General features: G+C 47.5%; 1 protein-coding gene across 1 annotated transcript in view; it reads left to right on the top strand.

The window, feature by feature from the left end:
- The window catches only part of LOC140116883 (uncharacterized), a 38,067-nt gene that overhangs the window by 3,221 nt on the left and 9,457 nt on the right, over window positions 1-25,389 (top strand). The window contains exons 3-14 of the mRNA XM_072133317.1: window positions 8,873-8,954; window positions 9,307-10,282; window positions 11,918-12,060; window positions 13,587-13,806; window positions 13,899-13,959; window positions 20,825-20,956; window positions 22,730-22,800; window positions 22,864-23,014; window positions 23,127-23,288; window positions 23,373-23,496; window positions 23,610-23,854; window positions 23,932-23,989. Coding sequence (XP_071989418.1) covers window positions 8,873-8,954; window positions 9,307-10,282; window positions 11,918-12,060; window positions 13,587-13,806; window positions 13,899-13,959; window positions 20,825-20,956; window positions 22,730-22,800; window positions 22,864-23,014; window positions 23,127-23,288; window positions 23,373-23,496; window positions 23,610-23,854; window positions 23,932-23,989 — 2,425 coding nt within the window. The remainder of the gene's footprint in view (window positions 1-8,872; window positions 8,955-9,306; window positions 10,283-11,917; window positions 12,061-13,586; window positions 13,807-13,898; window positions 13,960-20,824; window positions 20,957-22,729; window positions 22,801-22,863; window positions 23,015-23,126; window positions 23,289-23,372; window positions 23,497-23,609; window positions 23,855-23,931; window positions 23,990-25,389) is intronic.

Raw genomic sequence — 25,389 nt, 5'->3', positions numbered from 1 at the left:
CTACCATCACCATAGACAGGGGACATCCTCTACACCTAGCGGAGAGGAGCTTCTACCATCACCATAGACAGGGGACATCCTCTACACCTAGCGGAGAGGAGCTTCTACCATCACCATAGACAGGGAACATCCTCTACACCTAGAGGAGAGGAGGTTCTACCATCACCATAGACAGGGACCAACCTCTAAACCTAGACGAGAGGAGGTTCTACCATCACCATAGACAGGGGGCATCCTCTACACCTAGACAAGCTTCTACCATCACCATAGACAGGGGGCATCTTCTACACCTAGAGGAGAGGATCTTCTACCATCACCATAGACAGGGGACATCCTCTACACCTAGAGGAGAGGAGGTTCTACCATAGATGGTGCATCCTCTACACCTAGAGGAGAGGAGCTTCTACCATCACCATAGACAGAAGGCATCCTCTACACCTAGAGGAGAGGAGCTTCTACCATCACCATAGACAGGGGACATCCTCTACACCTAGCGGAGAGGAGCTTATACCATCACCATAGACAGGGGACATTCTCTACACCTAGAGGAGCTTCTACCATCACCATAGACAGGGGGCATTCTCTACACCTAGAGGAGCTTCTACCATCACCATAGACAGGGGGCATCCTCTACACATAGCGGAGAGGAGCTTCTACCATCACCATAGACAGGGGACATCCTCTACACCTAGAGGAGCTTCTACCATCACCATAGACAGGGGACATCCTCTACACCTAGCGGAGAGGAGCTTCTACCATCATCATAGACAGGGGACATCCTCTACACCTAGCAGAGAGGAGCTTCTACCATCACCATAGACAGGGGACATCCTCTACACCTAGCGGAGAGGAGCTTCTACCATCACCATAGACAGGGGACATCCTCTACACCTAGAGGAGAAGAGGTTCTGCCATCGCCATAGATGGGACATCCTCTACACCTAGACGAGAGGAGGTTCTACCATCACCATAGACAGGGGGAATCCTCTACACTTAGAGGAGGTTCTACCATCACCATAGACAGGGGGCATCCTCTACACCTAGAGGAGAGGAGGTTCTACCATCACCATAGACAGGGGGCATCCTCTACACCTAGATGAGAGGAGGTTCTACCATCACCATAGACAGGGAACATCCTCTACACCTAGCGGAGAGGAGCTTCTACCATCACCATAGACAGGGAACAACCTCTAAACCTAGACAAGAGGAGGTTCTACCATCACCATAGACAGGGGGCATCCTCTACACCTAGACAAGCTTCTACCATCACCATAGACAGGGGACATCCTCTACACCTAGAGGAGAGGAGGTTCTACCATCACCATAGACAGGGAACAACCTCTAAACCTAGACAAGAGGAGGTTCTACCATCACCATAGACAGGGGGCATCCTCTACACCTAGACAAGCTTCTACCATCACCATAGACAGGGGACATCCTCTACACCTAGACAAGCTTCTACCATCACCATAGACATGGGACATCCTCTACACCTAGAGGAGCTTCTAGCATCACCATAGACAGGGGGCAACCTCTACACCTAGAGGAGAAGAGGTTCTGCCATCGCCATAGACGAGACATCCTCTACACCTAGACGAGAGGTGGTTCTACCATCACCATAGACAGGGGGAATCCTCTACACCTAGAGGAGAGGAGCTTCTACCATCACCATAGACAGGAGGAATCCTCTACACCTAGTGGAGAGGAGGTTCTATCATCACCATAGACAGGGGGCATCATCTACACCTAGAGGAGAGGAGGTTCTATCATCACCATAGACAGGGGGCATCATCTACACCTAGAGGAGGGGTGATTCTACCCATAGACAAAGCTTCTTTAATGTACGGGCAGTGAGACTATGGAACTCTCTGCCGCTGTAGGTTGTTATGGCGGACTCTATGTACATGTTCAAGAGAGGCCTTGATGACTTTCTGGAGAGCAATAATATCACGGGTTATGGGGAAAAAACATTTGTTATTTTATAGGTTGGACTTTATGGCTATGCCGCTTTTCCAAAATTATCTATCATGATACTATGTTGTCATAGTCACAGTGATTGAAGGAATGCAGTGAGCTTTATTCACAGCAAGGAGTCTTGGGAACACTCTCTTGCCTGTCTGGGGTAAGGTGGGAATCTCACTTGTGGCATGGAGGTTGTGGTGAGGTTGGAGGAGAGCATAGCTCACAGCGTGGCATAGTTGGAGACCTAACAACCCTGCTGACCCCACCCTGTTGCCTGTTGGAGGCTTATCTGTAAGAACATCATAGAGTTTGCCACTTAGAATTGTGTTGTGTGCTTCATTTTATTTTTCTAATGTTTTTCTAGATTTCAAAAATGAGTACAGCAAAAATAGATAGTGGAAGACCATTCCAAAAGGCCTGGACAGAGTCCTATGGAATGATTCAACGAAACGGCAAAGCTTTATGTATACTGTGTAATAAAAGTGTTGTGTGTCGCACATCGAGTGTCAGCCGCCACTTCTACCTTAACCATAAAACTCTTGTACAGCTTGATGAAACGGAAAGAAAAAAGTTTCTTGAAGAACAATTGAGGAAATATCAGTCCCAGCATCTTACTGTTTCTAACGACCTTTCAAAAACCAATTCTCTGACTGCAGCCAGTTTTCACATGTCGCTGTGTATAGCTAAACATGGTAAGCCCCTCTCCGACGGGGAGATTATCAAAGATGCCATGTTGTCTAAGAATAATTCCCTCTTTCATGATTTCCCAAACGAGGATAAAATCATTCAGCGTATTTCTGAGATGCCGCTTAGTAGAAATACTGTGAAAGATCGAGTCCAGCGCATGGCGAGTGACGTCAGCCAGCAGCTCACCACTGACCTACAACAGGCGGCCTGCTACTCCATGTGCCTGGATGAGAGCACGGATATTAATAATCACGCAAGGCTAGCCGTTATTTTGCGTTACGCTGTTGGTGACGTCATGAGAGAAGAGCTGGTGAAACTTGTGTCTTTGCCTAAAAGAAGACAAGGAGTAGATATTTACAACGCAGTGATGGAGGTTTTTTCGTCTCAAGACATAAGACCAGAGAAAGTGGTTTCCGTTACTAGTGACGGGGCGCCTTCTATGGTTGGGGCAACTTGTGGTTTCATACCGTTGTTTGTTAAAGAAACCAAACATGAAGTCATTCAGTTCCATTGTATAATACATCAGGAAGCTCTATTTGCCAGCGAAGACCGTGAGAAATTTGAAGATCTCCTCGAAGACGTCACAAAAATGGTGAATTTCACTGTGGCTTGTGCGCCGAATTTTCAACAGTTTCAAGCACTTGTTGAGGAGGTCCAGGCGCAGTATAATTGTCTCCTTATGTATAGTAATGTCCGGTGGCTGAGCAGAGGACGGGTCCTGGAGCGATTTGTAGCCTGCTTGGAGGAAATTAGGCTGTTCATGCATGAAAAAGAACAGGACTATCCAGAGCTCACCGATGTGGCCTGGCTTACCAACCTTATGTTTTTTACCGATTTTACACAACACTTCAATGTACTGACCAAACAACTACAAAGCGTAGCAGGGAAAATGGCAGAAAGGATGTTTTGTGATATAAAAACATTTGAGCGAAAGCTGCAGGTCTTTGAAAGGGACCTTGAAGGTGGGCAGCTGAAATATTTTCCACATCTGAAGGACCATTTAGAAAACGCTACAACCTTTGCAGACAATCCCACAAGACGTCAGGACGTCTGCAAGGAATTTTCTAACGTTGTAGGAACTGCGAAGGTGAATTTCAGTCAACGATTTTTACAGTTCCGTAAGATGGAGGCAACCCTGCGTTTTCTGACTTCGCCTGATAAAGCTCAGTTTGAAGAACTTTCTCTCTCTTGCTTACACTGGTTAGATTTGGGAAACCTGGAAATGGAGATGTTGGAATTTCAAGAAAACTCGATCTGGAGAAATAAATTCTGTGACCTGCGAGAAACACTCGAGAAAATCGAAAGGATGACAAATGACAAAACAGTTAGAAACGGCAACAGAACTTCAGAAAACGAAATCCTCAAAGTGTGGAATTCTCTGCCGGATCGTTTTAAGTCCATGAAAGCCCTTGCTATTGCTTTGCTGACTTTGTTTGGATCATCTTCCGCTTGTGAGAAGCTCTTTTCAGCTTTGAATTCTATCAAATCGGACACCAGAAACCGATTAACAGAGGACCTGAGTACTGCATGCGTCGCTCTGAAACTTACAAAGTATGAGCCAAGAATAGACAAATTATCAGCGTGCATGCAACAGCAAAAATCACATTAAAGGTGTTTTCCATCAGTTCTTACTAACCCGGACTGCAGCCAGCGTGAGGTGGAGTTTCGGCCCTGGAGAGATATGTATCCGGCTGCTGGGATACGTTATAAAAAATAATGACCGATTCCCTTGTAATTGTTCAAAAGCACAGAGTATGCAAACCTCCGAGCTCTGTTATAGTGTTTTTATTGTAATATAACAGATTGTAGCGTATGAGCTGTTTGTTTTCTTAATTAAAACCTCGTTATTCTAGTTACACTTTTGTGTTGGCACTTTGTTTTAAGTACGTTGGGTTTGGGTTGCATTTTGGACACTCAGCCTTGATTAGGTTAACCATCACCGCTCTTTAGGATAATGTTTTTGGTTGCTTGGATACCTGCAAGTGCGCCGCCATATTGGATTTGATTGCCGCCCCCTATGATGTCACCGGGGGCGGTGATCAGTTGACTTGACTCCCAGGCCTGAGGTCCAGAGGCAGACACTTAGAGTGGTGGCACACGTGACGTTTTGAACCCGTTTTTTGGCCATTTAAACAGTGCATTTTTTTTGAAAACGCATCTGTTTTTGACCGTTTTTCCCAATTATCTTAATTAAGGTATGGACAAAAACTGTCAAAAAATGCATGTTTTTTTAACGGACTGCTTAAAAACTGCCTAAAAATGGGTTCAAAATGCCACGTGCGCCACCACTCTTACAGATCACTAGCAAAGCTGCCATATACCGGATTATATGGTAGAAGTGATCAGGCTCACAAGGGATCAAGTACCCTTGGAGGTCTAAAAAATAGCAAAAAAAAAGATAAAATAAAATATAAAAAGGTCAAAATGACTCCCCTTTTCCTAGAACTGATATAAAAATAAACTTGTTAGAAATCACTGCAAATCTGCAGTTTGATCATTTTCACTCGTATTTTTTTCAGTGCCGTTAAATGATTTCTGTCACTTTTTGAGCTTTGTACTTTGGAGCTGCGTGTCCCGCGTTCTGTACATTATTCGCTTCAATAAAAAAAAGGATAAAAAAATAAAAAAAACACATTACTAAACCTACATAAATGTGGTATCCCCGTGATCGTAACAACCCAAAGAATGAAGTAGACCTGTCATTCAGGGCGCACAGTGAAAGCTGTAAAAACCAAACCCACAAGAAAGTGACGCAAATTCGTTTTTTCATCGATTTCATGGCATTTGTATATATTATCTCGCTTCCCAGTAACAGCATGAAATAATAAATACCATCGCTATGAAAAGCAAGTTGTTACCAAAACCAGGCCTATAGGTATGGAAGGTCCAGTCCTCAAAACAATGCTTTACTTACAAACAAGTATTCACATTACCCAGAGGAATAACAGATGACAGGGGGCTCATACACAGGTGTATACAGGCCAAGGGTGGGCACCACATGGCACGTTTTTTGCCTTCTTTCATACACACAGACCCCTGACGAAACGCGTGTCAGGTGGTGCCCACCCTTGGTCTGTATATACGTGTATATGTGTCCTCTTGTCCTCTGTTATTACCCTCTGGGTAATGTAAATACCTCTATACAGGTCACTGTCATCTATTTATTCTGTATATTTAGTTATTTGACCATCGTGGACTTTTTCTGTGTCTTTTTAAATGGATTTGTTTTATTTGATCTAATTGTCATGGCGAGGACGCCGCCACCTCGTCACATGACTTGGGGTGCAACTGTACAGGTTAATTTAGTCTACTCAAACTTGCACTCCCCTATAACTTGGAACACAAATTGAGCATAAATTACACCTCCTACATCTCCAGCACCAGATATGATCCATTGCCACCACTTATTGCATGTATACTGGGACCAATAAGTATCCCACTCTACTTCCACTGCTGCTTCTCATGCAGTCACCTTGTTACACCACTAGACATGCACACTTAGCTCTCTAGCAGTCACCTTGTTACACCACTAGAAATGCAAGCTCAGCTCTCTAGCAGTCACCTTGTTACACCACTAGACATGCACGCTCAGCTCTCTAGCAGTCACCTTGTTACACCACTAGACATGCACGCTCAGCTCTCTAGCGGTCACCTGGTTACACCACTAGACATGCACGCTCAGCTCTCTAGCAGTCACCTGGTTACACCACTAGACATGCACGCTCAGCTCTCTAGCAGTCACCTGGTTACACCACTAGACATGCACGCTCAGCTCTCTAGCAGTCACCTTGTTACACCACTTGACATGCACGCTCAGCTCTCTAGCAGTCACCTTGTTACACCACTAGACATGCACGCTCAGCTCTCTAGCAGTCACCTTGTTACACCACTAGACATGCACGCTCAGCTCTCTAGCAGTCACCTTGTTACACCACTAGACATGCACCCTAAGCTCTCTAGCAGTCACCTTGTTACACCACTAGACATGCACGCTCAGCTCTCTAGCAGTCACCTTGTCACACCACTAGACACGCACACTCAGCAATTCTAGCAGTCACACAGCTAACCACACTTTACAAGGCTGTGGGTTCACAGAATATACAGGGAGCAAAATTAAAGTAAAGGCTTTAATTACAAAAAAGGTGTTCAGTGCGTAAAAAAAAATATTAAAAACAAAAGAATTACAAAATAAAAAAAATGACAAATAAAATGACTCATAACACGGCAAAACCGTTATAAATTAAAAGGGGAGAAAAATAACAGAAACTTTTAACTTAAAGTAAATCCTGATTCCCTGAAGGTGGTAGAAATATGGAACACACTCGGCTCGTCTTAGCCGCCCCCATAGAGTGACGCTATTTCCTGTATCTCATATTCTTGTATAAGATCTTTGCTTAGTTCAAGTTTCGGAACCTCCCATTCATTAATTAGTCCACAGGGTCATTCAGGATTGGACAAAGTGTTAATGGGAGGGTCCAGGAATATTCAAACAGTTCTTTGTTTCCAAGTCCTGATGCAGGGATGGGGCGAGAAGTTGTGGAGAAGACTCCTGGACGCTTCAATAGATACTAATTGCCCCATAGTTCAACAATGTTAGTAATTGCCTTATAGTTAAGCAAATCTTACACATTCAAGATTAATTTTTCCTTGACACTAATAAAGTGTTATTTTATACTTTATACATTTTGGTTTTTGTTTCCTTTTTTTGTGGTGATTTGTGATTTTTTTTTTTTTTTAGGAACAATCTATTTGATCTAGTGGGGTACATTGGGTCCATGCCCCCTATTACTTGTATCGGTGGTCGCTCTTCTCTGGTTGCAAAAGTTATAATAATGAAACTTATCTTGTCGTTGACTAAACCTTCACTTATGTCTGCGTTCACACGTTACATTTACTTTGCATTTTGAAACGCGTTACAACAGCTGAGGAGAGGAAATTTGCCTAATCACATTACTGTTAACTTTAGCATTTACAAAATGCAACCGTTAATGTTACGTTAATAAATTGCATATGCTAACACATTAACACATGCGTTAACATTGCGTTTACATTTTGTAAATTCAAATGTTAATAGTAATGTAATTAAGCCAGTCTTCTCTCCTCTGTAATGCGTTTCTAAATGCAATGTGTGAACGAGGCCTATGCATATTATTCAGCCTCTTGGCTACAAGCTCCATGCTTGCCTGTGTGGGTGTGTCTAAATTACACAAGCTGTGGTCTCATTGTGATGATGTCACAGGAGGCAGGTCCTGCCCCTCCACATTGCTGGTTGTAGTTCTTTATAGAGCTATAATACAATGGGTATTATGGGCCGAAAAAGGTACTAAATGGGGTCTGAGGGGGCAAAATACTTTGAGGAACAATTCCCAGCGACACCTGGAGCAGAATTATGGTTTTTGGGGTGTTTTTGCTCATAATGATGGTTACCCTTTAAATTATGAACACACATTTCCATTGTTGCTTTCATGCATCTTGTGTTCACACTCTCACGTTCTTTGCCAACTCCCCCTCCCATGATCATCAAGTCCTAAACTTAGTCCTTATAGTACTAAGTGTCTGAGCAAGCGAAGATAACAAAGGAGGGATCGGAGACACCATCTTACCATCCAAGGTGACACCATCATCTGACACAGATTGCTATTGCTTCCAAGCTCGATAACGTCTCACATTCCTCTGTCTGACGCTGTCGATAGCTCGATCTCCGACAATTCGTCTACAACCTTTCTACCTTTTACTTGCCATTTACATCATCCAAACATCAAGAATTCAGCCTCTTGGTTCCCTTTGGAACTTCCCATTTCCAAGCATCCAAACTTTTGGCCTTTTACAAGATCCTGTGAGATGCTCTTAGAGCAACTTTGCCTTATTTTTTATGTTTTTTTTCCCACGATCTGTACTGATAGTCTTCCCTTCTAATACCTTTCCTATACTTCCCAGAAAATTCTCCATAATTTGCTAAACGTATTGTGCCATAACACATGCAGTGTATGCTTATCCACCTAGTTTTCACATCCTGCCCGTCTGGCCTTACTGCTTAATCCAGCCCCCCCCCCCCCCCCCAAATCACACAACTTTGGGATTTTACCCTTGGGACCCATCTGTTCTGACTGTTGATCCCGTCTCCTCCTGCAGGAGATTATTCCCCTTAGTTCCTGGTTCTGGAGGTTTCTGTCCATCACTTGGATATAAGAGAATCTCTGGAGACATTTCCTTGTTTTCTCAGGTCCTTCATGTTGGATCTTTCCAGGAAAGTTGTGGTGGAAGGAGGAGCGGAGAGGAAATCCCCTCATCAGTGACAGAGGAGGGTAAGAGCCTTTCATGTATCTTGTGGGTTATTCTTCCCTTATACATTGCACTTCCTATGGTACAGCAGGCATTCATCGTTTGAATGAAACCTAAGATTGTAAATGTATACATCCATGCATAAATCTGTGCACATAAGTGAATATAGGTGTTTAAGAGTGTATAAATATGTGTGTATATACAAATACGTATATTTTCTGAAGGGATAGGGGGCCCCCATTGAGAAGTCTGCTATGGGCCGTTCCGCTCCTAATTGCCTCCCCTGCCTGCGACTTTACTTTTGTTTGTAACTAGTAAAAAAAAATTAAAAATAAAGAAAATCTCCAAATTTGATTTCTTGATGATATTTTCTAGGGGAAAAAAGTAAAGTTGAAGACGATCAATCACATCTTTCCACAGAGGAGGGAAATCACGGAGATAAGGAGCCGTTTTCATGTCGACAATTTGAGAAGCCTTTCTCTTGTACTGAATGTGGGAGACGTTTTCGAGATAAATCGGGTCTTTTTAGACATAGTAGTTCTCACACAGGGGAGACTCGAAGTTCATGTTCTGAATGTGGGAAAAGTTTTAGGTACAAATCAAGTCTTGTTAGACATCAGAAAATTCACACAGGGGAGAAGCCATTTTCATGTACTGAATGTGGGAAAGGTTTTCGAGATGAATCGGGTCGTGTTCGACATCAGAAAAGTCACACGGGGGAGAAGCCATTTTCATGTACTGAATGTGGCAAATGTTTTAAAGAAAAACACCATCTGTATGCCCATCAGAGTACTCACACAGGGAAGAAGCCATATTCATGTTCTGAATGTGGGAAAAGTTTTCGAGACAAATCGAGTCTCGTAAAACATCATAGAACTCACACAGGAGAGAAGCCTTATTCATGCACGGAATGTGGGAAATGTTTTAGGCATGAATCGGGTCTTTTTAGACATTGTAGACCTCGCACAGGGGAGCTGTCATTTTCATGTACTCAATCTGGAAAGTGTTTTCAACAAAAAGCAGATATTTATGGCCATCAAAGTACTCACATCAGGGAGAGCCCGCTTTCATGTTCTGAATGTGGTAAATGTTTTCGGGACAGATCTGGTCTTGAAAGACATCTGAGAATTCACACAGGGGAGAAGCCATTTTCGTGTACTGAATGTGGGAAATGTTTTAATCAGAAATCAGTTCTTGTTCAACATCAGAGAACTCACACAGGGGAGAAGCCATTTCCATGTCCTGAATGTGAAAAATGTTTTAGCGAGAAAACAAATCTTGTTAAACATCTAAGAACTCACACAGGGGAGAAGTCATTTAATGTACTAAATGTGGGAAATGTTTTAGTTGAGTTTTATAAAACATAAGAGAATTCACATGTTTTCGTGAGAAAGAGGTCCATGTTGACCACCATAGAACTCCTGATAGTCGAGAAGCCATTTTTCATGTGCTGAATGTGGAAACTTGTCATGGAAAAACTTTTAATTTAATATTAAATGTGTATAATTATTGAACTATATGACAATTGGCATCTTTTGGCAGCTTTTTATGACATCTTGGAGTTTTGTACAGCCTGATAAACTCTGACCTAAGGACTGGTCTGTGCAGACCCCAAAATACACTTGGTCACCACTCTCCCTCCTGCATGAGGACTTGGAAACAAAGAAACTGTTTAAATATTTGTGGACTCTCCACTACATTAACAATTTGTCCAATCATGAGAACATTTTAACTAATTAATGGGAGATTCTGAAACCTGAACCGAATACAAAATGTCTAAAACATTGTGAGATGCAGGTAGACAGGGTTCACTCTATGTAGGGGGCTGACAAGCTGGGTTGTCCCATATTTCTCCCAGCTCCAGGGAATCAGGAATTACTTTAATTTGTAAGTTTCTGTTCGTTTTCTCCTTTTTTATTTTATATTTATGTTTTGCCTTGTATGTGTTTAATTTGTAATTATTTTATTTTAACATATTTTTGGAAGCACTGAACGCCTTTTGTAATTAAAGCTATTGCTTTAATTTTGGTCCCTGTATGCTCTGCGAAATCATAGCCTTGTAAAGTGTGGTTAGCTGTGTGACTGCTAGAGTGCTGAGCGTGCATGTCTAGTGGTGTGACAAGATGACTGCTAAAGTGCTGAGCGTGCATGTCTAGTGGTGTGACAAGGTGACTGCTAGAGTGTTTAGCGTGCATGTCTAGTGGTGTGGCAAGGTCTCCTCCAGAGGCAAGAGTGGATGTAGAGTGGAATACCTATTGGTCCCAGTGTAAATTCAAGAAGTGGTGGCGGTGGATCCATAATTGGAGTGTGAAAATGTATAAGGTGTGATTTATGCTCAATTTAGGTGAGAGAAAGGTGAGTGGGCTCAATAAATTAACCCGTACAATTGCACTCCAAGTCACGTCACGAGGCAGCGAGTCGTTTCCGTGACAAATGTTTTACACACAAATGAAATCTTGTCAGACATGAGAAAATTCGCACCGGAGAGAACCATTATATACCGTTTATCGTGTACATGTTGTCGTTGAGTTTTCTTCCTTAGGATGACTTATGTGAAAGACTGTAGTTTATATTTTATCTAAGGCTCAATTACTGCACGTAGGAAATCCATTAGTCCATTCATCATGAAAAATGTTTCTACAAGATTTTTTCCAGTAACCGGCCAATGTGGATGTCCCAATGATCACATTTTCTTCGAAGTTTCTGAATCAGACAGGACGTCCTCCATTCTCATTATAACATTTTTCCTTAAGGGAGGGCAAACTGTAGATCTTCTGTAATGAGAAACCACGGTCCTCATTGACGTCAGAGTGGGCCGTTCTTGAGTTAGGATAGAGCCCCGGGAATCATGGAAAGGTTCAACGGAGAAGCCCATCATAGCCTCATAGAGACCAAAGAGAGATTCCAAGAAGGGCAGAAGTGTCTAGTGCTGGGGGTAGTGGTATCAGTGGGTGAGGAATTTGTTATTCTTCCTTGTGTGTGTTAGAGTAAAAGCCTTATACCAGTCCTTCTCAGATAACGGCTTGTCAAGATCCGTTGATACAAAGGAAAACTGCGGAGGAGAAGTGTATTCATGTCTGAAAGCAAGCAAACTAGGGGTTCCTCAGTACATTGGAACTCTTCGGCCGGGTAAGTAAATGTGCCCCATTGTCTTCTACCACTTAGTATAGGCTGAATTATTAGGTAGACACAGCGGAGAAGGGGATTTAGATGTAGGGCCTGCTGTAATTGTCTGTCTTTCCAATCCATCCAAGCTGTTTCCTCCCAGCATTATGTTATAGCAAGCCTTGAAACCTTCTCCTAGTGTAGTTAAGAATTCTAGAGTACTCAGCCATTGTCAGAGCCAGAGTATTGGTCAAGGGATGCTCATTCATTTTGTTCAGACCTCAAGCTTGCAGCCGTACATACGTCATAGTGTGAATTGGTCCTTAGGGTTAAGGAGAGACAAAATACTAAACATTAGTCAAGAGAACCGCAAAAAAAAACCCCAAAAGGCAAAAAAGTAAACTTATTTTTATGGCATAAAAATGTCTAGCCATGTTTTTGTGGGGAAAAGAATAGAAACTTTAATGAACAGAAAAAAAGATAATCCTAAAAACTTATAATATCTTTACTTCCTTAATCGTAAACTATTTGTGTTCCTGTTTAGGAGTTTTAGACTACTGTCAGGATTCGGGATCAGTGGATCCTCTGGACCACCATGGGAGGTGATACTAGCCAACACCTGGCTCCGGAATCTAAGTGGAACCTGGTCTTCACCAGAGCCTGCCCGCAAAGCGGGATGGTCTTGCTGTGCCGGGGTACAACCTATAGGTCGTTCTACAGGTATGGCTAGCCTGCGGTGGCAGCCGAGGTCAGGGTACTGTAGCAGTCTCGTGGTCAGGTTCAGGCACAGGGTCAGGGCAGGCGCAGAGATGCAAGGTAAAGTCCAATGCAGGGTCAGCAACATGTGGTTCAAGCAGATGGGAACTCAGGAACAGGAACACACAGGAATATCGCAGGGGAGCTTTCTCTATGGCGTAGGTACAAAGATCCGGCAGGGTTTGCAGGAAGAGGCAGGCTTAAATAGAATTCCTGAAAATGGCCACCACCAACTAGCGGTGCACTCACCCTTTAAATCTTTTGTAGCCGATGCTCGGGCCCTTGTATCCGGGAATGCGCATGCACGGCTGAGGAAAACTGAGCAGGAGCTGGGACATGCAAGTGGCGCGGGCGCCGCCTGTGGTGGGACAGAAGCAAGGGAGAGCCTGCATGACAGTACCCCCCTCTTCAGCCCCTCATCTTGGGCTGAAGAAACCTCTGCAGGAGGTACGGTCCAGGCTATTCTCCTCAGGCTCCCAAGATCTCTTGGTGGGAGCAGAGGCCTGAAGAAGAGACTGGCGGGTCTGTTCCCAGACAGATTTGAGGTCCTGCATCCAGTCAGACCACGGGGACATTTGAAGGACCTGACAGAGGAAGAGGTGGCAAGGAATTTGTCCATAGACGATGAAGAAAGGAGCTGCTTTGGGAGCCTCAGAGTCCAGAGAGTTATAGGAGAACTCTGCCCAAGGCAACAGACTGGACTAATCATCTTGACGGGCAGAGACAAAATGGCAGAAATAACAGCCCAAAGTTTGGTTCACCCTCTTCACTTGACCATCGACTGAGGGTGGTAGGCAGAGGAAAAGTCCAAAGTCACTTGCAACTGATTGCACAAGGATCGCCAGAATTTGGACACAAACTGAACCCCTCAATCAGACACGATGTGTTGAGGGAGTCCATGCAGCCGGAAAATATGAGGAAACGTCTCTTCTCCAATGACATCGGAGGCACAGGAAAGGGCATCCGCTTTGACATTCTTCTCTGCAGGTCGAAAGTGAATCAAGAAGTTGAAGCGTGAAAAGAAAAGTGACCAACGGGTTTGCCTGGGGTTAAGACGTTGGGCTGTTTGGAGATATAAGAAATTTTTATGGTCTGTATATACGCAGACCGGATGGCGGGCTCCTTCCAAAAGATATTGCCACTGTCCCCAATGGCCAACAGTTCTCTGTTAGATAGAGTAATTTCGCTCTGCGGGAGAAAAAGTCTTTGAAAAGAATCTGCACGTGAGTGTTCAGCCCTTAGGCTCTTTCTGAATGAGCACCGCCCCAGCATCCAGGATAAGTGCATCCACCTCAAGATGAAAGGCCTTCTCTGTGTCAGGCCTAGTGAGAACAAGAGCTGAGGCAAAGGCAGACTTTAACCTTGAGAAGGTCTCTGTAGCCGCTGAGGGCCACAGACGTGGATTGGCACCCTTCGTGGTGAGCGCCACAATGGGAGACACCAGAGTAGAGAAATGTGGAATAAACTTTCGGTAATAGTTTCCGAAGCCTAGGAACCTTTGGATGGCTCATAAACCTTCTGGACGCAGCCACTGCAAAACTGCAGACAGTTTAGCAGGATCCATCTGGAGACCTTTGTCGGATATTATGTAGCCGAGGAAAGGAAGACTTTGTTGGTGAAGCAGACACTCCTCGAGCTTGCCGTAGAGGCGATTAGCCCGTAGGCGGTCAAGAACTTGCCGTAGGTAAGACTGGTGGGACTCAAGGTCTGAAGAGAACACCAAGATGTCTAGGTAGACCACGATCAGCAGATCTCTGAAGATGTAATTGACGAACTCCTGGAAGACAGCTGGAGCATTACACAGTCCAAATGGCATCAGAAGGTACTCGTCTCGGGTGTTAAATGCTGTCTTGCGGATCCGGATGAGGTTGTAGGCCCCACGAAGGTCCAGCTTGGAGAAAATCTTGGAGCCGCGCAAGCGGTCAAAGAGCTCTGTGATCAATGGAAGAGGGTAGCGATTCTTAACCGTGATCTTGTTAAGTCAGCAATAATCAATGGAGGGGCGCAGAGAGCCATCCTTCTTGGTCACAAAAAAGAACCCTGCCCCGGCTGAAGAGGAGGACTTACGTATAAACCCTCTCTGCAAGTTCTCTTTAATATACTTCGACATGGTAGCAGTCTCAGGTATGGAGAGAGGTTACACCCGGGGGAGGAGAGGTACCCGGCAACAGATCAATTGGGCAGTCGTAGGGACGATGTGGTGGCAATGTCTCTGCCTGATTCTTAGAGAACACATAGGCAAAGTCCCGGCAACCTGTAGGTAGAACCTTTAAAGGCTTAGGAGTCACGGAGAAGGCCATGCTGGGCACTGGCTGAGACGCCGCCAGACAGCAAGATTGACACTCTGGACCCCAACAAAGAATCTCCCCCTTCATCCAGTTGAGAAGGACCACAGGGAGGTGGTGCCGGGAGACCAGGGCGGCATCCACAAAGTTCCCCGCAGAACTGGAGTCCAAGAAAGCAGAGACCTGGATCTGGGTGCCAACGCTGAGGAGCATATGAAAATTAGGGCTGGAGAAGCTCTCCTCACACTTAGGGACGCTTCTCCCAAGAACCCTAGGTGCTGGCATTTCCTGGACGTCGGGGACGGGCAGGACAAGTGTTGATGAAGTGCTCTGGGCTGGCACAATACAGGCAGAGGCTCCCCAGACATTGTCTGGAAAGCTCCTGGAGGGAGAGTTGGGTTCTGTCCACCTGCAGATGATACAGGGGGAGGCTGGAGCAGCTATTGGAAGGCAGGTGCCAAGCCACGAAAATGTCTACCCCAGGCTTGTGGGTGCTCGAAGTGTAATTCCTCAGCGCGCTCCTTAAACCGCACGTCAATCCTAGTGGCCAGTGTGATGAGACCACTCAGAGTAGACGGTAGGTCACGAGCAGCCAAAGCGTCTTTGACCTGAGCAGAAAGTCGTTTTTTAAAGGTTGCGGACAGTGCTGCATTGTGCACAGTGGCGCAGGTTCAGTAGTGCAGTCTCGGCAGAGGAGGCCTGGGCAGGTTCTTCGAACACGGAGCGCTCCGTGACAAATTGAGACGGCATGAGTTCGATGTGCAGGGAGCACTGAGAAATAAAGCCCCTGCATAACTTGGGGTCCCCATAATATTTGTCAGGCATCAACAGTTGTAGCCTGGGTTCAGTGGCAGGAAGACAAGCCGGAGCAGCAGGAGACATTGCAGGAGCAGTCTCAGGAACCAGATGCTCATGCTGAGTGGCTAGCAGCTGTTGCAGCCTGCAGCCGCCTTCATTCTTCTGCATGCCCCCATGTACGTGTCGGCTCTGCTGACATCATCATGTGCACCGGCTTCAGAGCAGTCATGTGATGTGCAGAGTGCCGCTCCGGGGGAACGAGGAAAGGTGAGTTTTTTATTTTGCTTCTTTACTGCTCTCCCGACAAGCGCAGAATAGAGGCAGAAAACTACACAAGCCGGATGGTGGACATTTGTCCCAGTGGGCCCCTTCAGCACCCCAAGGCCCCAGTACTTGCCCGGGTTAGCCAGGTGCTGGTGCCGGCCCTGACAGGGGGTCACAATATGAGGAGGATGGAGGACAAGAGGCCACAGTATGAGGGGGATGGTGGACAGGGGGCCACAGTAAGAGGAGGATGGAAAACAGGGGGCCACAGTATGAGGGGGATTGAGGACAGGAGGTCACAGTATGAGGGGGATGGAGGACAGGAGGTCACAGTATGAGGAGGATGGAGGAAAGGAGGTCGCAATATGAGGGGGATGGAGGACAGGGGTTCGCAGTATTTGCGGGGATGGAGGACAGGAGGTCACAGTATGAGGAGGATGGAGGACAGGAGGTCACAGTATGAGGAGGATGGAGGACAGGGGGTCACAGTATGAGGGGGATGGAGGACAGGAGGTCACAGTATGAGGGGGATGGAGGACAGGGGGTCACAGTATGAGGGGGGTGGAGGACAGGAGCTCACAGTATGAGGGGGATGGAGGACAGGGGGCCACAGTATGAGGGGGATGGAGGACAGGAGGCCACAGTATGAGGGAGATGGAGGACAGGAGGCTGCAGTATGAGGGGGATGGAGGACAGGAGGTCGCAGTATGAGGAGGATGGAGGACAGGAGGTCGCAGTATGAGGAGGATGGTGGACAGGAGGTCGCAGTATGAGGAGGATGGTGGACAGGAGGCCGCAGTATGAGGAGGATGGTGGACAGGAGGCCGCAGTATGAGGAGGATGGAGGACAGGGGGTCGCAGTATGAGGGAGATGGAGGACAGGAGGCCGCAGTATGAGGGGGATGGAGGACAGGAGGTCGCAGTATGAGGAGGATGGTGGACAGGAGGTCGCAGTATGAGGAGGATGGTGGACAGGAGGCCGCAGTATGAGGAGGATGGTGGACAGGAGGCCGCAGTATGAGGAGGATGGTGGACAGGAGGCCGCAGTATGAGGAGGATGGTGGACAGGAGGCCGCAGTATGAGGAGGATGGTGGACAGGAGGCCGCAGTATGAGGAGGATGGAGGACAGGGGGTCGCAGTATGAGGATGGAGGACAGGGGGTCGCAGTATGAGGGGGATGGAGGGCAGGAGGCCGCAGTATGAGGGGGATGGAGGACAGGAGGTCGCAATATGAGGAGGATGGAGGACAGGAGGTCGCAGTATGAGGAGGATGTTGGACAGGAGGTCGCAGTATGAGGAGGATGGTGGACAGGAGGCCGCAGTATGAGGAGGATGGTGGACAGGAGGCCGCAGTATGAGGAGGATGGAGGACAGGGGGTCGCAGTATGAGGGAGATGGAGGACAGGAGGCCGCAGTATGAGGGGGATGGAGGACAGGAGGTCGCAGTATGAGGAGGATGGTGGACAGGAGGTCGCAGTATGAGGAGGATGGTGGACAGGAGGCCGCAGTATGAGGAGGATGGTGGACAGGAGGCCGCAGTATGAGGAGGATGGTGGACAGGAGGCCGCAGTATGAGGAGGATGGTGGACAGGAGGCCGCAGTATGAGGAGGATGGTGGACAGGAGGCCGCAGTATGAGGAGGATGGTGGACAGGAGGCCGCAGTATCAGGAGGATGGTGGACAGGAGGCCGCAGTATGAGGAGGATGGAGGACAGGGGGTCGCAGTATGAGGGGGATGGAGGGCAGGAGGCCGCAGTATGAGGGGGATGGAGGACAGGAGGTCACAGTATGAGGAGGATGGAGGAAAGGAGGTCGCAATATGAGGGGGATGGAGGACAGGGGTTCGCAGTATTTGCGGGGATGGAGGACAGGAGGTCACAGTATGAGGAGGATGGAGGACAGGAGGCCACAGTATGAGGAGGATGGAGGACAGGGGGTCATAGTATGAGGGGGATGGAGGACAGGCGGTCACAGTATGAGGGGGATGGAGGACAGGGGGTCACAGTATGAGGGGGATGGAGGACAGGAGCTCACAGTATGAGGGGGATGGAGGACAGGGGGCCACAGTGTGAGGGAGATGGAGGACAGGAGGCCGCAGTATGAGGGGGATGGAGGACAGGAGGTCGCAGTATGAGGAGGATGGTGGACAGGAGGCCGCAGTATGAGGAGGATGGTGGACAGGAGGCCGCAGTACGAGGAGGATGGAGGACAAGGGGTCGCAGTACGAGGAGGATGGAGGACGGGAGGCCACAGTATGAGGAGGATGGTGGACAGGAGGCCGCAGTATGAGGAGGATGGTGGACAGGAGGCCGCAGTACGAGGGGGATGGAGGACGGGGGGTCGCAGTACGAGGGGGATGGAGGGCAGGAGGCCGCAGTACGAGGGGGATGGAGGGCAGGAGGCCGCAGTGCGAGGGGGATGGAGGGCAGGGGGTCGCAGTACGAGGGGGATGGAGGGCAGGGGGTCGCAGTACGAGGGGGATGGAGGGCAGGGGGTCGCAGTACGAGGGGGATGGAGGGCAGAGGGTCGCAGTACGAGGGAGATGGAGGGCAGGGGGTCGCAGTACGAGGGGGATGGAGGACAGGAGGCCGCAGTACGAGGAGGGTGGAGGACGGGGGGTCGCAGTATGAGGAGGATGGAGGACATGTTACGAGTTTTTGTCGCCCAATAGTTGGGAAGTTACTCCCCATCACTGGTACAGAGCAGCTGCTTACAGCCAGGGGGTTACCTTACAACCATTCATCTTCTTTTATCAGGACACTGATCATATGACCCTCACTTCACCCCCCTCCTGCACTGATCACTAGTGACATCATCACAGGTCCTTCATCCACCACTTATCCTGCTGCTTCCTGTCCTCCCGGGAGACCCCGCCCCTCAGTGACATCACACTCCCGGGGTCACATGACTAGTGGATAGTGAGCAGAAGGCCCCGCCCCTCAGTGACATCACACTCCCGGGGTCACATGACTAGTGGATAGTGAGCAGAAGGCCCCGCCCCTCAGTGACATCACACTCCCAGGTCACATGACTAGTGGATAGTGAGCAGGAGACGTGTGTGAGGTAGAGAGTGTCCTGCACTGAGGAGAGAAGAGGTAAGTGACCAGAGAAGGGACTACAACTCCCAGCATGCTCCAGGAGCACACACACTATATGGAGGGACTACAACTCCCAGCATTCTCCAGGAGCACACACACTATATGGTGGGACTACAACTCCCAGCATGCTCCAGGAGCACACACTATATGGAGGGACTACACCTCCCAGCATGCTCCAGGAGCACACACACTATATGGAGGGACTACACCTCCCAGCATGCTCCAGGAGCACACACACTATATGGAGGGACTACAACTCCCAGCATGCTCCAGGAGCGCACATTACTATATGGAGGAACTACAACTCCCAGCATGCTCCAGTAGATTTTTAAAAAATGTATACGTTGTGTCCGGATCAGGGGTAGTGGATCCTCTGAACCACCGCGAGCGATGACATAAGCCGATACCTGGGAGCGGAGTGTAAGTGTCACCCGGTCTTCACTAGAGCCCGCTGCAAAGGTGCGGTACCACCAGGTCACTCCACAGCCGTGACTTAGTCCGAGGTGGCAGCCAAAACGGAGTACAGAGTCGTAGAGCAGAAACGTAGCCGGGGACAGGCTGGAGATCGGGACAGGCAGCACGGGATCAGAGTCGGGGACTTAACGGAAGGTCAGGTCCGGCAGCACAAGTCGGGATACAGAACCGGGGTCACAATGTAAATTCAGCAGACAATCACAAGACTTAGAGTCAAAGCTTTCTCTCAGGCACGAAAAATCCGGCAGGGCATAAGGAAAGAGGCTGGCCATCTATAGACCACCAGGTGGACCGGCGTGCACGCGCCCTAGAAGCGAGGAGACCTGCGTTAGAGCACGGTGAGGTAAGTCCACCTGCCGCCTGTGACCCGGGACAGTGACAGTACCTGTGACAGTACCTCACACGGCCCCCCCTCTTCTTGCTCTTGAGAAACTTCCACAGAAGGGCCCGGTCCGGGATGTTGTCCTCATGCTCCTAAGACCTCTCCTCTGGCCCAAACCCTTTCCAGTGGACAAAGAAGAACCGCACCCCTCTCACCATCTTCAGGATGTCTTTTTCTTCAAAAACATTGGTGGAGTCAGCCTCGGCAGCAGGAGGAGGTACGTGCGGGGAGAGGGTTCAGGTTGACTGGTTTCAGAAGAGAGACGTGGAAGGAGTTCGGGATGTGCATGGCGGGGGGAAGGCGGAGCTTAAACTTCACAGGATCAATACGTTTCCGCATCTCAAATGGACCCAGGAAACGTGGACCCAGTTTGTAGCTGGGGATCTTCAGCTGGACATACTTGGAGGACAGGCACACTTTGTCACATGGGGAGAAGACTGAAGGGGGCCTGCGCTTCTTGTCGGCCTGGGTTTGGTTGGCGGATGCCCAGAGTAGGGCCTGGCGTGTTTGCTCCCAGATGGATCTGAGAACTCGGACAAATTCTTCCAGGACAGGAACGAGAATGAGGATGCTGTCCATATACAATGAAAAAGGGAGCGGATCCGGCAGACTCCAAAGAGTCCAAAGAATTGTAGGAAAATTCCGCCCGTGGCAACAAGGTGGACCAGTCGTCCTTTCGGGCGGAGATAGCAGCCCAGAGTCTGATTAACTCTCTCCACTTGTCCATTAGACTGCAGATGGTACGCAGAGGAAAAGTCCAGTTTCACTTGAAGTTGGCTGCACAGAGAACACCAGAGCCGAGAAACAAACTGAACCCATCGGTCCGACACATATGCAGAGGGAGTCCATGAAGCCAGAAGATGTGGATGAAGAATAGGCTGCCAAGAAGTGGAGCTGACGGCAGATCTAGCACAGGAACAAAGTGGGACATCTTGGAGAACCGGTCGGTTACTACCCAGATAATGGTATTACCTGAGGAAGATGGAAGATGTGTAATAAGGTCCATAGCCATGTGAGTCCACGGGCAGCTGGGTATCAGTAACTGCAGGAGAAGATCAACAGGTTTAGGACGAGTGCAGGAGCCCATAAAATCCCATACATCCTTGACCACCGGTAGAAACGGGAAATTAGTGCGACAGATCGTGTCACCCTAGGGTGCCAAGCCACACGAGAACAATGTCCCCAAGTCAGTATCCTCTTCAGGAGTGCATGTTGGACGTAGGTCTTGCCAGGAGGAAGCTGCTGAAGGTCCACTGGAGCGGCAACACCCAATTGCTCGGGAGGAATGACATGCCGAGGAGACGGTTCTTCCCCAATTACATCAGAAGCACGGGAGAGGGCATCAGCCTTCACATTCTTCTCAGCAGGGCGGAAGTGGATGAAGAAATTGAAATGGGAAAAGAAGAGTGACCAGCCAGTTTGTCATGGATTGAGGCGCTGAACAGTCTGGAGAAAAAGGAGGTTCTTGTGATCTGTATATATGCACACTGGATAGTGAGCTCCCTCCAGAAGATAGCGCCACTCTTCTAGGGCAAGTTTTATAGCAAGTAGTTCTCTGTCTCCTATGGAGTAATTCCCCTCTGCAGAGGAGAAAGTCTTCCCACAGGTGAGACTCCGGCCTTTTGGGACCTTTCTGGGTGAGAACCGCTCCGGCTCCCACTAATTAGCGAAGCCCAGGAATCTCTGAATAGCACGAAGTCCTACTGGGAGAGGCCACTGAAGTGCTGCAGACAACTTGGCAGGGTTCATCAGTAGTCCCTTGTCAGAGATAATGTATCCCAGGAACGGAAGACTGATCTGATGGAATTGGCACTTCTCGAGCTTGGTAAACAGGCGATTGGCCCTTAGGCGCCTGAGAACTTTATGTAAGTGGGACTTGAGGTCCGTAGAGAACACCAGGATATCATTGAGAGGGACCACGACACTGGTATAAAGCACATCTCAGAAAATGTTGTTGACGAGCTCCTGAAAAGCTGGTGTGTTACAGAGTCCAAACGACATGATGAGATACTCGAAGTGTCCATCACGAGTATTGAAGGCGGTCTTCCACTCATGACCTATGCAGATGAGGTTATACGCCCCACATAGGTCTAGTTTGGTAAAGACCTTGGCTCCAGGTAGGCGGTCACAGAGTTCTGTAATTAATGGCAATGGGTAGCAGTTCTTCAAATTTTGTTAAGGCCGCAATAGTCTATGCATGGACAGAGTGACCCATCCATTTTGGTCAGAAAGAAGAACCCTGCGCCGTCAGGAGAAGAGGACTTGCTTATGAACCCCCTCTGCAGGTTCTCCTTGACATGGGCTTACATAGCCGCGGCATAGGCTGATATAGTCGTAGGAACAGTGTGGTAAATATAAAATTTAACCTGTGTTGCTCTTTTATTTAGATCCATGAATCCCCACACCCGCGTCTCGGTAATATACATGCTACTGGATTGGTTCCTCACCCTATATAATCCTGTTACGGACTAGGCTAATATTAAAAGAGAGCTGGTGGCAGCCTATTGGGCTGATGTTCTGTTTCACAATGTCTAGTGAAAGGGGTCTTTCAGCCATTCAGGGTTGTCATATTCAGAGGTTTTGTGGACAACCTCACAAGCAACTTTCTTTAATGATAATTACCCACCCTTTCTAGTCTATGTTCATAATTAACACTATGGCTGAAAAACTGAAAATAAGAGCAATTCTCATACACAATAGAATAAGGTAGGAGTCACACAGTCCAATGTCATAACTCATACCCATAGTCTTTACATTTTTTTTTCTCAGGTTCTATAGATACAGGACTCCCATAGGTTTCTCTCGAAGATTGAAGGTTGTCTCCTTCAATGATCCACCAGGCATGGAGAAGGACCGATTCCAGATGACTGCGGACATATTGGACCTCACTTTAGAGATAATTTACTGGATAACCGGAGAGGTGAGAGTCTCCCAGGACACGGCTCTTATCTCTAGGAATAACAGCGGGAAATGACTGGAGAGGTGAAGGATTCTTAGGATCTATGTAGTGATCAGTGTCTCCCCATACACAGGATTACACAGTAGTGAAGAAGTCGTCTGGTGATTGTGTGACCCCCCGTGTGTCAGGAAGACGGACCCAGAGCCCCATCACCGAGCCTCCACCTCCTTCACTGATACATGAGCAGAAGATCCTAGAACTTACCTCCAGGATCACTGAGCTGCTGAGCGGAGAGGTGAGCGCTGCCGGGAATGCTGGGACATTGTACAATAACACAAGGGAGGTGTCTGGGTGATGACTTTGTCATTGTGTGTGTCAGGTTCCTATAAGGTGTCAGGACGTCGCTGTCTATTTCTCCATGGAGGAGTGGGAGTATATAGAAGGACACAAGGACCAGTACAAGGACATCATGATGGAGGACCACCAGCCCCTCCCATCACCAGGTAAGAGGAGACCTTCCTGATTATAGAGGACAGAGCAGGTGTGAGGTCACCTCCTCCATCATCTCATCATCACATATAGACAATGTATCAGTCACTGTGTATATTTCCTATAGATGGATCCAGTCAGAGAAATCCACCAGAGAGATGTCCCAGTCCTGAAGATTCCCGAGATATTACACAGGAACCAGAGAGATGTCCCAGTCCTGAAGATTCCCGAGATATTAAAGAGGAACCAGAGAGATGTCCCAGTCCTGGAGATTTCCGAGATATAAAAGAGGAACCAGATAAATGTCCCAGTCCCCAAGACTTCCATGTTGTTAAAGTGGAACCAGAGGAGAATGTCCCACCGGATCATCAGGTAGATGGAGCTGAAATAGCTGTAAATCCAGTTATATATTTCCGTTTTCTCATGTCCTTCATGTTGGATCTTTCCAGGAAAGTTGTGGTGGAAGGAGGAGCGGAGAGGAAATCCCCTCATCAGTGACAGAGGAGGGTAAGAGCCTTTCATGTATATTGTGGGTTATTCTTCCCTTATACATTGCAGGGAGAGGTCACATCCAGTGGAGGAGATGGAGATGACCTAGACACACCTTACCATAAGGCTCGGATGAATATGTCCTCTCCTCAGACATTTCAGGTTGGAGAACTACAGAATGGATATTTATAAATGGAAGAACTTCTAGAAATCCAGAACTTCTCTCCTCCTGGTTGTTATTTTTACTATTACTACCAGGTTATTCCAGGCTTTTTTCAGCATTGCTACAGTGAGGTACGAGATGGGATACAAACTCTGTACAATAGCAGAGGTCCATGGAAATTCCCAGGAGAAATGGAAGCAGTATGTCGACGATGATGGGAATAATTCAGATTGCCTTATCTTTTTCCTTCGTTGCTGGCATGAGGCCTAAGACTATAACACATATGAAGCTAGATTAACTGAATACAACAGACCAGGATAAGACCACAGACCACACAAAGCGTGAGATTGGGTATTTATTAAACACAGGCCAGAGGGTGTCACAGGTACCATGCCATACCCACCCCATGAATGACCACTATACGTACTAGAATAATATAAGGGAAGAAACATGTTCATAAATGGGTAACATCGAGGAGTTTACCCAACCACATGTGACACACATCATCATCCCAGCTTTAATCGCGAGCATCGTAGGCACCGATAATTATCAATTCACAATCACCACAACGGGCAAAACCTGCAGTCGCATCAGGCCCTGAACTCTTCTTCGAAAGAAAGCGACAATGTGACAATGTTAACGTCAAGGATACGGCCACCAGATCACTCTCGTCACCACCAGTGAATAAACCTATGGCCAATTAACCAAACAGCAGGAGATAATTACAAGAATAATTCAGGGCGAATATAGCCAGAAAAACAGGTTGAGCACCACCTACCAAGGCACATTACAGCTTCATTGGAATCCCCCTTATTAGTGGAGGAAGCGTTATCCAAGAGCGTCCAAAGGTAAGCCGAGCACAATGAACCCACCAGATTTGCTGCTGGGCTGAGGAGCCTGAATTCTTGCCACTGAGAACAAGAAAGAGCATAACCAGCGACAAATTTCGCCAGAACGTGAATATTAAACTGAAGACAACAAAGGTCCAGGTAATGAAGAAGAAATAACAATAATAATAATTCCTTTATTTATATAGTGCACACAGATTACACAGCGCTGCACAGAGTTTGCCAAATCAGTCCCGGTCCCCAATGGGGCTCACAATATAATCATCCTACCAGTATCTTTTGGAGTGTGGGAGGAAACCGGAGGACGCTGAGAAAATCCACGCAAACCCAGAGAGAATATACAAACTCTTAGTAAATGTTGACTTGGATGGGACTTGATGTATTGGGGTGGAAGGCTGCATAGAATT

Source organism: Engystomops pustulosus, chromosome 2, assembly GCF_040894005.1.
Source record: "Engystomops pustulosus chromosome 2, aEngPut4.maternal, whole genome shotgun sequence".
Classification (NCBI taxonomy): domain Eukaryota; kingdom Metazoa; phylum Chordata; class Amphibia; order Anura; family Leptodactylidae; genus Engystomops; species Engystomops pustulosus.
The sequence above is the reverse complement of the archived record's forward strand: the minus strand, read 5'-3'. Positions and strand labels throughout refer to the sequence as shown.